Here is a 13,938-nt window from a genome sequence, read left to right on the forward strand (position 1 = left end):
CCTTTGGTGGCCGATCGGGGTCACCTGGTTTTACGAGGAATGGGGCACACGAGGTGCGAAGCTCCTTCCCTCTGCCCTATCCCGGTGCTATGGGGGGTGGAGGGGGGCGTGCGGGGATCAGCAGCCCAGGCCCGCGTGGGGCTCTCACTTCCCCTCCCCAACGGCCGCGGGTGCAGGTGCCGCGGGCCGAGCCCCGCAGGCGGGGCCCCTGTGGACACGCCCCCGCGGCGAGTCCTCGCTGTCCGTCTGGAGGAAGCGCCAGAGCTGAGGCAGGTCCTGCGCGGAGCCCCGCCACCAGGGACGCCGCGGGGCAGCCGGCACCGGGCACCGGGCTCGCAGCCAGCCGGGGATGTGAGCTGCGCCCCCGCGGCATGGCAGCCTCAGGTGGGTAGGCGGGGGACCTCGTCCCTCTCCGGATCCTCCCCACTCGCGAGCCCCTTCCTCCTCTCTGCCGCTCGCTCTCGTCCTCCGGCTGCCTTCGAGCGCGGGCCCTCTCTCAATTCTGTTTGCTTCTTCGGTGAGGGGATCTTGTGTTCTTTCTCTCTGTTCTTTTTCTCTGTTCCTTGTGGCAAACTTCCCACCCCAACTTTCCTACGTCCCCACTCCCGGCCTTTGCGCGAGTGTCTTCAGCCCCTGCTTGTCCTCTTCCCAGCCCTTGTCTTCTGGGTCCCCCCTTCACTGGCCCTCAGAACTTCTGGGGGTTTTTCTCCCCTGTTCCTCCAACTCTGAGCCCGGAGAAGCGGGTGGAAAGACGGCGAAGGGTCGACGCGTCTCTGCCGGCGAAAGTCTTCTCCTAGGGCCTCACCAGACCAATAGGGGGCGCTCAACAGCCCGGTGCCTGCGCTGGGAGGTCCGGAGGCGGCCCTCGCGCCACTTTCCTCTACCTATCCCAGGGTTTGTGTTTCTCGTTTAGAATTGCGCTAGGAACTTAAGGACACTATTCCCAGACTTTTTCTTTAGCTTTATTTCTCCTGTGTTCCTTACAGAAGTTTGGGTTTTGAGGAGAGTTGGAGATTGCTGGGGAATCTACCCCATCACCTGGTGCCAGGGTCATTAGTCTTGGGTTCCCCTCTGGTTAGTCCCTCAGGCCCATGGGCTTGTACACTTGACAAGTCACTCACCCGCTGAGGTCCAGGACAAACCGCATATTTATGAAAATTACAGACATTTAATGAGCACCTACTATGTATTTGAATTGGATACTACGCACCTAATATGTTCTCCATGGTGACCAGGAAACACCTAGTTTCTGCTCTCAGTAATTTACAGTCTTGTAAAGTGCCAAGTAAACAGAGAATCACTAGATGAGGAGATACAGAGTTACCTTGTTTGCAAAATGGTTTTACTTGTATTTATCCAGCCCACCTTATGATGTTTTAATGGAGCTGACATGTGGAAAACTGATGCAAAAGACTCTAGAAAAACAAAATCTAGTCTGCCTGGAGACTGCTTAGCATGAAGAGCCAGTTTTCGCCAGATCTTCTAAGGGCTAGCCTGGTAATGGTGTTTTGGAAGCAGAGATAGAAAAGGCCAATGGTGATAGTTTTATTATATTTGCTAATGCAGGCTTATTATTTAAGTGGAGTGGGAGTAGCTAATCTTAGGCTCACTGCTTTCTAGATGGCCTCTGGAGGTTAGAAGAGGCTGTATTGTGAACAAGAAGTCCCTGGTAATAGCAGGCTCACGGTCCATTTGAAAGCCAAAGAAGAGTTATCTACAGGTAATTTATTTATTCAACAAATATTTATTGCATGCCTACTATCGCCAGGCACTTTCTAGGTGTTGGGTGTATGTTCAGTAAACAAAACAGACAAAAAGCCATGGAGTTCACCCTATGTCTTTGGGAAGGCAGGCAATACACTTAATAAGGAAAGTATATGGTAAGTGCTATTAAAAAACAAGAAAGAGGAGTAAAAGGGTCGGGTTATGATTTTAAATGAAGTGGCCAGGTTAGGTCTCATGGAGAAAGGGACATCTGAGCAAAGACGTGAGAGAGGAGAGGAAGGATGGTGTGTGTTCCAGGCAGAGGAAGAGCAATTGGGTATATGTGGTGTCTTTAGGAACAGCAAGCAGGTTGGAGTGGCCAGACTAGGTGAGTGAAGGGGGAGAAGTAGGAGATGAGGTCAGAGAAAGAAGAGTGAAGCTCCCACCTCCTTCCATGGCTGGGAACAAGTCCCAGGGAACAGCAAACTGGGAGGGCCTTTTGGAAGAGGAGGCAGAGAACACCACTGGTATTCCAAGCACATCCCTCTAGTGGAAGTGGCCAAAGGGGCTAGAAGAGTGTGCTCGGGAGCAGATGGGGACTCTAGCCAAGTGTCCAGACCCGGGGCTGTTTATGGGCTCTGTAGTGGCTTCTGCAGACGTCTCCAGTTGTTAGAGGTGCAAAACCCTCTTGCTGTCAGCATCCTCTGTAGTGAGAGACCGCTCCAGTTGCTACAGGTGAAAGGTGGGCCTCTGAGGGTAGCTGGGGGCTCCCTGAGGCCTGTAGGTACAAGGACCCCTGGGGACAGGTCACAGCAGTGAGTGTACCTCTTGCCAAGATGCCGTAGGCTTGAGAGTCATCCAGCCCACCCTTTCATGCAGTCTTCTTAAGTTCTTAAATTCTTTCCCACTGAAGGGTCACCATCAATCTTTTATTTCTGGAAGCCATGTTTGTTTGTTGATATGGAGAACAACTTGGTGGCAAGATAAAATGAAGTGGAATCAGCCTATCCCGGATGGCCCCCCCTGATGGCATCTCTTGTATTTACATATGAGAGAAAGAGAGGGGAGAGACAGAGGCTGTACATGACTTTCCCACGTGGCCAAGTCTGTGGCTGGGTAAAAGCTAGAACCCAGGCCTCTTGCTGTGTTGGCCTCTCCTGCATGTGCCAGCCTCAAAGTACTTGAGAAAAGCTCTCATACATTTTCCTGCCCCCTCTCTCCAAGGCTTCTCTTAGCTTTAGGTCCTTCTGCCTTTCCTGGACTTATGGACAATAGAGATTGAAGGAACCTTTCATTTCTCCTGTTCTTAACTTCTATCTGATCCTTGAGGTCCCTTAATACTTCTGCTGGGACTCTAAACTGGAACACCTCCAGGGACTGGAGGCTCTGCATGTGAATTATCACCAGGTTAACGCCTGTTCTGGTCACCTACCCCCCCCCCCCCCCTTCAAATATGGTGTCCAGACTCAGACACAATGCCCCAGGGCAGATAAGCAGGGAGCTAGAGTTACCTATAGACTAAAGAAATTATCTGGACTGGGTGGTTTGAGAAGGTCCCTGGCACTTCCTCTCTACTCTTTGCTCAGATGAATTCTGAATCTTCCAAAGGAATCTCTCTTCTATCACTGTGTTTCTTATAACCACTGTCACTCCCTGCTGCCAGCCAGCCAGGCCCCTCTCTCCTGTGGCCAGCTCCTTTTTCCTTCTATAGCCAAACCTTCTGTTCTTTAAATGCCACAAGGGCAAAGACCCTTCCTCATTTCTGCTTAGGATTTACGGGTTCTCTCTTGGTTCATGTATCTAGTTTCATTTAATAAACAACAACCCCAAACCCCTGAGAAAAGTGATTTGGTTTATGTGGAGAAATGACTGATGGTTAAAGGACGGGAATTATTGTTGAAGAAAGGGGTGTCCCCTATAGGAGGGCAAGTTGCTGAGAAAGGCTGAAGACCTATGTTGTTTCCCAGCACATTATGGAGGGACTTTAACTTCCACTTTGGACTTTTTTGCAACTTCCCCAGCTTTCAGTTTCAGCAGCACAGCAAAATTCAGGAAGGTGGTAGCTTTCGTTGTCTGCATTTACACTGAGGCAAAATTTGCATAGAGGTTTGAAGTCACACCACAAGTTGGTGATGAAATAGGTTGTGGTATTGATAAGTTGGAGGCACTAATCACTTTCTTCTCAAGGACTTTTGCCCCAAGGGAGTTGAATTTAATACCAGAAACCCAGGAATGAGACATTTTACATAGTTGCTTTCCATGTAGAAGAGGCTAACCCCTTAAGGACTTTTAATTTTAATTGCATGTTTTAAATAAATGTTTAGCTTTAGAGCAGTTTTATATTTACTGAAAAGATGCGAAGATCGGACAGAGTTTCCGTATATTCCACACCCAGTTTCTCCTCTTAACATCTCACATCAGCGTGGTACATTTGTTACAATTACTGAGCCAATATCGATACATTATTACTAACTAAAGTTCATACATTATTCAGATTTCCTTAATTTTTGCACAATGCCCTTTTTCTGTTCTAGTATCCCATCCAGGATGCCACCTTACATTTAGTTGTCATGTCTCCTTTGGCTCCTCTTGGCTGTGACTTTCTCAGGGCTTTCCTTGTTTTTGATGATCCTGACAACTTTAAGGGGGTACCGATCAGGTAATTTGTAGAGTGTTCCTCACTTAGGATTTGTCTGATATTTCTTTTATGATTAGACTGAGGTTATGTGTCTTTAGGAGAAGACTACAGAAGTAAAAGTGCCATTCTTATCACATCATACCAAGGGCACATACCATTAACATGACTTATCATCGTTGATGTTGACCTTGATCACCTGGCTGAGGTAGTGTTTGTCAGGTCTCTCTACTATGTACTCTTTGGAAGGATGTCATCACGTGCAGTCCACACTTAGGGAATGGGGAGTTATGTTCCACCTATTTGAGGGTGGAGTATTCACAAAGATTAACTGGAATTCTGAAGATTTGTCTCTTCTCCCTCATTTAATTATTAATCATTTATTTGTATCATTATGGACTCATGTATGTATATTTTATACTTTGGGTTCTAATTCAATACTACTTTATTTATTTTGTTGCTTAATTTGTTCCAGCTTTGGCCATCGGGAGCTCTTTCAGTGGTTCCTGTGTCCCTTTGATGTACCCCTAGTATTGTAGGGTTTTTTTCCTTTAATTTAAAAAAAAAACATGTTTTCTTACCTCTTTACCTTCTGCACCCCAGGATGCTCCAGGCTCATCTTGTATATTTCCTGCCCCCGCTCTATAATCAGTCATTTCCCCAAGGAATCCTGGGTCCTTTTATTGGACAATGGTATTAGAAACAAAGGGCATTAGATGTGTTCTAATTGTATTTTCTAAACTATGTCTGCATTTTCTTGACTTTTTAAATAGAGGGCAGTTTAGAGATTAAGAACATGGGATTTGAAGTCAGGTAGACCTAGGTTCAAATCCTCACACCAACACTTAGGAGTGTGATCTTAGGCAGGCAGCTAATCTTTGCCAAGTTTTAATGTCCATGTCTTTAAAGTGGGGCTATTATAGTATATACTTTATAGAGTTGTTCTGAGGATTAAATGAGAGAATGCATGTGAGATGCTTAGCAGAGTGACTGGCACTAAACTTTCCTTGATGAATTGGGGTATTTAATGAACAGCAGGTATGGCAATGTGCTGTGAACAGAGGAGCAGACATGATGGGGCAGGATCCAGGGTAAACGAGTGCTCACTCCCTCAGTGGCCCTGGGAACTTGTCATCTTAAAAGAGTTGTTTTGCTTTGGGTCATAAAGGTGGAGGAAATCGCTCATGACCACACAGTGCCAGGGCAATGTAAAGTCCATTGCATTTCTGCAGGGTCAGTCAGTGCTCAAAGACCCAAACTGCCTTTCTAAGTGTACTTCTTATGAAGCTCCAGAAATCCTCTTCTCCCCTTCTTTGTTTCTTTGCCATCACTTGCCAACTCTATTGTAAAATGTTGCCTGTGGTTTCTTCATCGCTAATGCATGGGACCACAGCCCACTATTTCTGAGTTCTTACTCTCCTTTTAGTCCATTTGCACAGATTGCTTCTCTATTCATGTATGGCTACTGTTCCTTACTTTGGTACTTTTAACTGAATTCTAAGCACAGCATCACTAACATTGCATTCTTAATATTATAATGCAATTTAAAGACTTGTACATTTCATACCTGATGGATCAAGCTCACGCACTCTTTGCACATGAGATTACACTTCGTGTTTAGAAGAATATTTGCTCCTTAGGACAAATCTGCCACATAGGAAGAAGGGGAAGAAAGAAGGTAAATACCTTAACTACTTTTCTCAGTGTGAGTGCCATAGTTTATGCAATTTTATGTGTCCTTTTCTGAAGGACATTTCTGAAGGTAATTGAGGTACAGAAAAAATGTTCTAAGCAGAAAAAAAGATCCAGTCAACAAAGATTTTACTTTATGGAAGGTAATATTGATATACTGATATATGAAAATTCTGTTCTTAATCTGCTTAAACTTTGGGATCAGGGTAAGCAATCCTAAATTAGGACCATTTAGTCTACAATTGAGGAGAGAGATCATGCTTAGAATTGAGTTCTTTGCAGAGCTGCAAATGTCATGGCGTTGACAGGAATTACTGTTTTTCTCCAGTTCCATGTTGTCTTCTAATATTGACCTCTTTTAAAACATACCTGCTTTCCCTTTAAAAGTATTCCCAGGCTGATCAACTTGATGCTGCTGATAAGCCTGTTGGGTTTTGTATTAGCACTGGATTAGGGCTCCAGCAATGCAGGAGCTCCAAAAAGAATGAAACTCCAAACTTTTTTTTATTTACTATTTTAAAAAAATTGGTAATGTCATCCCTGGGAAACATCAGAACTGTGTTGGGTTTCCTTACTCCCATTTTACAGTTTACATGTTGTTCTTTCCCTTTTTTTTTTTTTTTTAAATTGAAGAAGTTGTGGGTTTACAGAAAAGCCATGCAGAAAATACAGAGTCCCCATCTCCCCCCTCCCCCAGCCTTCCCTATTACTAGTGGTCTGCACCAATGTGGCACCCCTGCCACATGAAACTATATCATCGTAACCATGCATAACTATGGACGTATAGTCCACGTGAGGGTGCACTGTCTGTGTTGCACGGTCCCGTGGCCCATGGCCCTTTTAAAAAAAATTTTATTCTAGTAATATATGGACATCCTAAAATTTCCCCTTTTAACCACATTCAAATATATAATTCAATGCTGTTAATTACATTTACAATGTTGTGCAACCATTACCACCATCCTTTTACTTCTATTATAGTGGTGAATAGAGGCAGGAAAGAGGATTCCTCCCACAATCCTTTTAGAGTTTAGAACATCAAGGTCTCACCCTAGAACTGCCAAGAACATTCAGGGAAACAAGGTCCAGGGCTCACCTTTAACTGTGGTGACAATCCACCACCTCAGATGGTTCCCAATATTCACAAAATTCCACCAACTTCCTTCCCAGAGCAGGAGGAGAGCTCCGGCGTGCATTGCACTGGTGTGTGGGCACGTTTCTGTGCTCAGCCCTCCCAATCACTTGCAGAACAGTTTGTTGGATTAGTGGAGAGACGTGGACCCACACCAACGGAAACAGTCATGTTAAAAGCAAAGCTTCTGTAAAATATGATTTATTGTTCATAAGATTCTTAACAGAATTTGTGATGGGAGGTAGCAGGTGGGTTGGAAAGAGGACTGACTGGGAATCAGGGAACCACCCGAGTTTCAGTCCTGGCTCTGCCGCTAATTTGCCTAGTGTGAATTTAAGCAAATCCCTTAATCTTCTCAGATGAAGTGTTTCTTTTCTGTGTAAATGAGGATTTTGGGCCAAGTGATCCTCAAAAGCCCATTCCAACTTAATGCTTCTTTGAGTCTTTTTTACTGTGTTTCTGGCATCTGTAGTTTATTAGAAGAAGAAAGCCAGTGTCACAGACCAGGTGCGTTGAGGGACAACTTAGAAATAGTATTGCATAAACCAAAACATCAATTCCACCATGATTACCATTTACATTAATGCATTATTTATATTCTTCTGAGGATGACACTAGCTGCCAATTATTGAGGTTTTACTGCATGCCAAGTAATTTACATTAAACATCTAATTTAATTCTCATAAAACACTGACAAATGTTGCCATTACGTTTCCGTTTACAGGTGAGTAAACCTGGATTTAGAAGATTTAAGTAACTTGCCCAAGATTACACAGCTAGTACCTTGCAGATTCTAACTCTGGCCACCTGATTCCAGTTACCACTCTGCTTGTTACCACTGTATTTGGGGAAGAAGGGCCAGATTCTGGGGCCAAATGGTTTGAGTTCAAATTCTGACTCTGCCACTGTGGACCTTGGGCAAGTGACAACCTGCCATACCTCAGTTTGCTCATCTGTAAAATGGGGCTAAAAGTAAAACCTATGTGAGGACTAAATGAGTTAATTAAGCAACATGCTTGAAAGAGGGCCTGGAGCAAAGTAAGCACTATATAAATGCTGGATGTTACTACTATCATTATCATTATTATTATCCTATTCTGCACCAGCTAAGGGCAGGCAGAACATGCCAGGTAGAAGCAACAACTCATCCAAAGTTCTGGAACAGCATAGTTCATTTGGGCAATGGCACTGGTGTGGTTGGAACATGAACCGTAAGTGGGGAAAGACAGGCACGCTGGAAGCAGTCAGCGAAAGACCCTGGGCGCCAGGCGCCTCGTCTGGATGGTGTATCCTTCGGGTTGTGGGATGCCCTAGGAGGAGCAGGTGTGTTCACATGCCTCTCATTCTTGCTCAGGGGTGCTCGGAGGGTGCGACATCCTCATCATGTACAGCCCAGATGCTGAGGAGTGGTGCCAGTACCTCCAGGACTTGTTTCTGTCGAGTCGGCAGGTGCACAGCCAGAAGACACTGACTCACAGGCTGGGCCCCGAGACGTCCTTCTCGGCAGAGGACCTCAGCCTCTCCCTCAGCGCCCGCTGCATCATCGTGCTGCTGTCTGCGGAACTGGTGCAGCATTTCTACCGGCCAGCGGTGCTACCCCTGCTGCAGAGAGCCTTCCATCCTCCGCACCGCATGGTCAGGCTGCTCTGTGGGGTGCAGGACAGTGAAGAATTCTTGGACTTCTTTCCAAATTGGGCCCACTGGCAGGAGCTTACCTGTGACGATGAGCCTGAGCTCTATGTGGCAGCTGTGAAGAAGGTCATCTCTGAAGGTAAGGATCTCGCTGGGCCAGTGGAGAGGAAACCACATTGTCCCTTGGGTTCTGTGCTAGGGCAAAAGCCTTCTTTCCAGAATTTTCTACACCTTGGAAAGACAGTGGACAAATTGAACTCCTTCTCAGGGTTCCAACCTAGAGAGCAGAGGGAGTGGGAGGCTGACACTCTGGCTGGTGGGGGTGTGAGGAGCACAACTGCCAACCCTCCTGCTGTTATGTCACTTGCGTTTCATCAATCCTTGACCTTATGATTTTTATTGAAGAGGTGTCGCGTTTGGATAATATGTTTTTCGAGAAACACCCCTCTTCTCTATTTCCTGCCAGCCTAGCTTCCGTCTTTTGCCATTTCTCTTTTTGAAAGTGGGAAAATTCCGATCCTCTCTATCAGGGCTGATGACTTCAGTGGCCCCAGGAAGTGTGACATCCACTCTGATTAATAGAAACGGAAGATGTGCTCTGGAATGGACGCATATTATGGCGTTTCTTCCTCTTTTGGTTTTCTATTTTCGCCACACTGTGGGCTATAAGTGGCCTCTGTGTTTATCTTCTGTTCTCTTTCCACTTGAGATCTCATATACCCGAAGTCAGCAAAGAAGCCTGGAAAAGTATGCCCCCATTTCCTCATGCCTCAGTTGTCCCTGGTGTAACGGGGGCATTGATTTGGTTCATCCATCCGTGTACCATTTGATGAACTGAATCAAGAATTTACTAATTCTTAGTGATGTGAGAAAGCTAATGCAGGTTTCCAGATGCTTTTTTTTCCCAGGAATAGACTGTTCTAAACCAATAAATACTATCAGGTCTCTTTACATAATGAGGCCCCATTTTGTTTTGTAACATGAATGACTAGTGTTAACGTAAAAGATGTCTGAAATGCCTGGGACCTGGTTTGGTCATTCTTCTAGGGTTTACTTTTATTTGCTTCCGAAGGGTGCAATAAGAGAAAAAGCACCTAATTCATATTTGCATGATAATACGTCATTGCTTTGAAAGACTTGTGATCTGCCCAAATGTACAAAACCCTGAGACACAACGGATGTGTTCCTGCAGATGAGCACTGCTGTGTTCACTGCGGCGGTCCCTTATGGTCTCGTGGGCAGACCACTGTGACCCACCAACTGATCAACCCAAATGCCATGGATGTGCTGTCACTGTTCCGGCACCTCACACTCTGTGCTCGAACGGCTTGTGCTTTAAAATATTCTGGGGGTATGATTTTTAAAATTACATGGTAAAAAAAAAATCCTTTTAATACTGTTTTATTGTTTGGATGCATTCAATATTTAGATGCCTGGAAAAATTGATCTCCTATGCTATTTTACTTTTTACTAAGGACTGGCTCAGTATGCTGTGAGCCTTTAGCTTCAAGTGTTTCAGAAAGAATGAAATGTTTCACAGTGGTGATTCTGTTCTGAGAGCAAATAATCTCTCATCAGAAAGAGATTATTTTAATGGGAGATTAAAATAAGCTGCTTAGCGGAAAATTTCTGCCATTCAGAATCATGGCTATGCAGGGACAAATGGAATTACAGGAAAGAGAGGAGGAGGAAGGAAGGCTTGTGGCTCCAATATAAGATATCTTAACTTTCTTATCTGGTATTAGACTTGTGGATTTTGGGATTCAAGGCATCTGTCTGTGCCAGGAGGGCTTGGGTTTGCTTTTGGGGGATCCCATATCCATCGCCCTTGGTCAGCTGTGTAATGTGATCCTTGATTCTTAGGCTAGACAAGCTTACTTAAATCCAACCCCAAGTCTGGGAGTGTAGCAAAAGAGTGTTGAACAAGGATAAGACTCCAATGCCTGGCTCTGCTCTAGGTAAATCCCCAATATTGGGCAAGTCTTGCTGGGTTTTCCTCTCTGTGGAGGAAGAATTAGACTTGATCTAAAACGGTTTCAAGAACTAATAATGTATAACTCACCTTGGCTAGAGAGTCTCAAACATGTTTGAGGCATCACCTCCCTGCCCCATTTCAGAGCTGCTTTAACTCCCAGGAAAATCAGGACTAAAACAGTATATAGGAACAGTGCTATCCCTAAACTAGATTTCTAGTATAGTTGTGTCCTTTCTTATACTCTATAACTTGTGACAGTTTATTTTAATACTCCTCTTGTATATATGGGTTTTCCTAAGGCACCTCAAAATGAAAGCAAAAACAAAATTTTCACACACCCTACTGTACTACAAGTTGCCCCACTCCCATGAGAAATAAATATATGAAACTGGTTTCTTTGACGTTCTGTGTTTTTAAACTTTCTGTAAAAATCCCAGTGGGAAAGGTAATGGGAAATTGATAATGGGGATGAACCCAAAGTAGGGACAATAATTGTAGGGTTATTGAAAGCTTCAGGGAGATAAATTTCAGGAAAAACTTCCTAACAGTTAGAGCTGGGCAAAGATAGAGTTGGTTGCCTTTGGAGGTGGTGAGCTCCATATCACTGGAAGCTGCGCAAGCAGCAACTGCAAGTGTGTCATAAAGGGATTCAGCTTAGGAACCATGGCTGGACCATGTGACTTTCACAGCCTTTTGATCATGAAATTTCCTTACATGAAGTTCTGCTTCTACATCAGGTACAAATTTTCATTCTGAATTCAGTTTTCCTCCTTTAACATGTCTCCCTGGGGTTTCTAACTGACAACTACAGAAATATTGGTCATGTTCCTACTATGACTCCAGCAGAATAATAACAGGAAATTAGACCTTTAAAATGGTAAAGCATAGTTACACACACATACACATATATTTTCTTCTTAACTTTGAGATACCTTTTGAAAATACATGACTATTTAAGATATTCACTGCGACCGACCGTTTACAATTTAGGCTAAAGTTTAGGTCATTTAAAATTTAAAATAAGGCTTACAGATAAAAAGCTTTAGAAAGTAGAGCTGGTAGTAGAGGAGATAATTATTCCAGAAACATAGATTAAAAGAAGTTACAGGTAGTCAATTACATTTTCTTTTGCTGCTGCATTGTCTAAACCAGCGCTTCTCAAAACTTTTACATACGTAAGAGGACCTGAGGTCTGGTTAAAATGCAGATTCTGATTTGGTAAGTCTGGGGTGGGGCCAGAGATCCTGCATTTTTAACAAGTTTCCAGGTGATGCTGCTGATGCTGGCCCAGGGATCCCCGAGCGGCAAGCAAGGGTCTAAACCACTCCTCCCTTGTCAGGTCAACAGTCACATGTCTATTGTGCATGGACCGTTTTCTCAAAGCTCCACTTTCCTGGAAATGGAGGCACTGCCACATCAGGGCAGCTCTTAGGCACCCATCAATTTAGGCATAAAATTAGGTCAGTGCCTGATGCTTAGTCCAGTAGACTTCACTTCAAGGGGGCACTCCTCAGTCGTCTTCCTGTGTTCTCACTCGGATCCAACCTGTTAGCTTTGACAATTTTCAATCTTTCAGTTTTCCTGACGTAAGTGGTCCTAATGTTGGGGTTGGGGTTGATACTGCAATTATGATCCTTACTGCTTCTTCATTTAATAGGCCCATTGGTCGTTCATAATTACTATTCTACTAGAAATTTTTTTGGAGATTTTATTTTCTATCCTCCACCCCAAATTTGCCAGCCACCTTAAATTGAACAGATATTTTAATTAGAGTCTTCAGCGTGTTGCAGCAGCCAGTTTTATTTCTCAAGATCTTCATCTAAACAATGATCTGTAAGGTTTCTTCCAGCACCCAGTGCTGAATTTTTATCATTATAGGTTTTGAAAGAAGGTGGCAAATTATCCGGAACCTTTTTACTGATTAGGTTTTGTTCCAAAATGTCTGCCATCATGTATACCCAGTGTGTAGAAGACTGTTTTATTGTTCTTAATTTTTTGGACTTGTTGGATGATTATTTTTAAATAAGGAAGTGAGAAAACCCCAGGTACAGCACAGAAACTATTTCCTCTTTTTACTGGAGCTCTACTCTTTGCTGCAAATCTCACTGGAATACAAAAATAGATTCTGTTAGACTGTGTGGGAGAGGACTCTGTGGGTGATAACTGAGTTTTATTTCAAAAGTTCTCATCTGTGTGTGTGTGTGTGTGTGTGTGTGTTTAGGGGGGAGGGAAGCACCAAACCTTATTCTTCCAATATTATTCAATATTATACTGGAGATTTGTCTGCTTCTTTATATGCATTACTTTCTCTTTGCCCTCCCAGGCCCCTCCCCATCCCCTTTGTGCTTCAGAAGCTCTATGGTATCCACAGTTATGATGTGTTTTGTCTTTTGCTCCCATGGGAAAAATTGGGAGGGATATGCCCACATCTGGCCTTCCTTTATTGATACTAATGTTCTAATCTGAATATTAAACTGGAGTTTAAAAGAAAATAATGGGATATTTAAAAATGCTTTCAGCTAATCAAATGGATTCCAAAAATCTTTTCCTAAATTTAAAAAGGAACTTTTTTTTCTGAAATAAAGTAGCATATGTTCATCATAACGTTAAAAAGAAAAAGAAAAAAAAATCTGCAGATTATTCCTAGTGTTTTGTGTTTAATAAATACCATTGCAATAAATCTCCATGTAGCTTTGTGCCTAAATCTTTGTGAATCTCTGTTAGCTTCTTCCTGATCATATTTCTGTAGAACCCGCAGAGATAAGCTTACATGCCTGCTCTGGGCATTTCCCCACCCTTCCTGTGTAACCTGAATCCATCACCCTCGTTACTGCATTTTTCTTGTTGCAGTTTAGTTTTGTTGATTTCTTCCCTGTATGCCTGTTTAAGTCCATTGTCTACATTTGCATTTTCTCCTTGCAGAGATGCCCATATGGAGAACTGCCCTGAACCCTTCCTTCCTGTCACGGAAAGAGCTAATATTAAGATGAGTGCTTCTTAGGACAGTTACTATGTGTGATGGGTTGGACACTTTTTGTGTATTTTCCCCCATAACCCTGAGGGGGTAGATTGTTTTACTGCCATCTTACAGATGTGGAGTCTGAGGTTCAGAGAGGTTAAATGACTGTGTAAGGACCGGGAACAGCTCACTTCGGGATCTAGGGCCTT

The 13,938-nt window shown here is 43.8% G+C and overlaps 1 protein-coding gene across 2 annotated transcripts in view; it reads left to right on the plus strand.

Annotated features, from left to right (window-relative positions):
- The first annotated feature begins 233 nt into the window (after positions 1-233).
- Positions 234-13,938, plus strand: part of PIK3AP1 (phosphoinositide-3-kinase adaptor protein 1) — a 114,553-nt gene continuing 100,848 nt past the window's right edge. Inside the window, exons 1-3 of one of the 2 annotated variants that reach the window (XM_037805401.1) lie at positions 252-384; positions 1,621-1,720; positions 8,518-8,934. In XM_037805401.1, coding sequence (XP_037661329.1) covers positions 8,547-8,934 — 388 coding nt within the window. In that variant the 5' untranslated portion in view covers positions 252-384; positions 1,621-1,720; positions 8,518-8,546. Of the gene's footprint in view, positions 385-1,620; positions 1,721-8,517; positions 8,935-13,938 lie in introns of both variants that reach the window. The other variant, XM_037805400.1, reaches the window with a different exon arrangement.

The sequence above is a fragment of the Choloepus didactylus genome, chromosome 15 (genome assembly GCF_015220235.1).
Source record: "Choloepus didactylus isolate mChoDid1 chromosome 15, mChoDid1.pri, whole genome shotgun sequence".
Taxonomy (NCBI): Eukaryota; Metazoa; Chordata; class Mammalia; order Pilosa; family Megalonychidae; genus Choloepus; species Choloepus didactylus.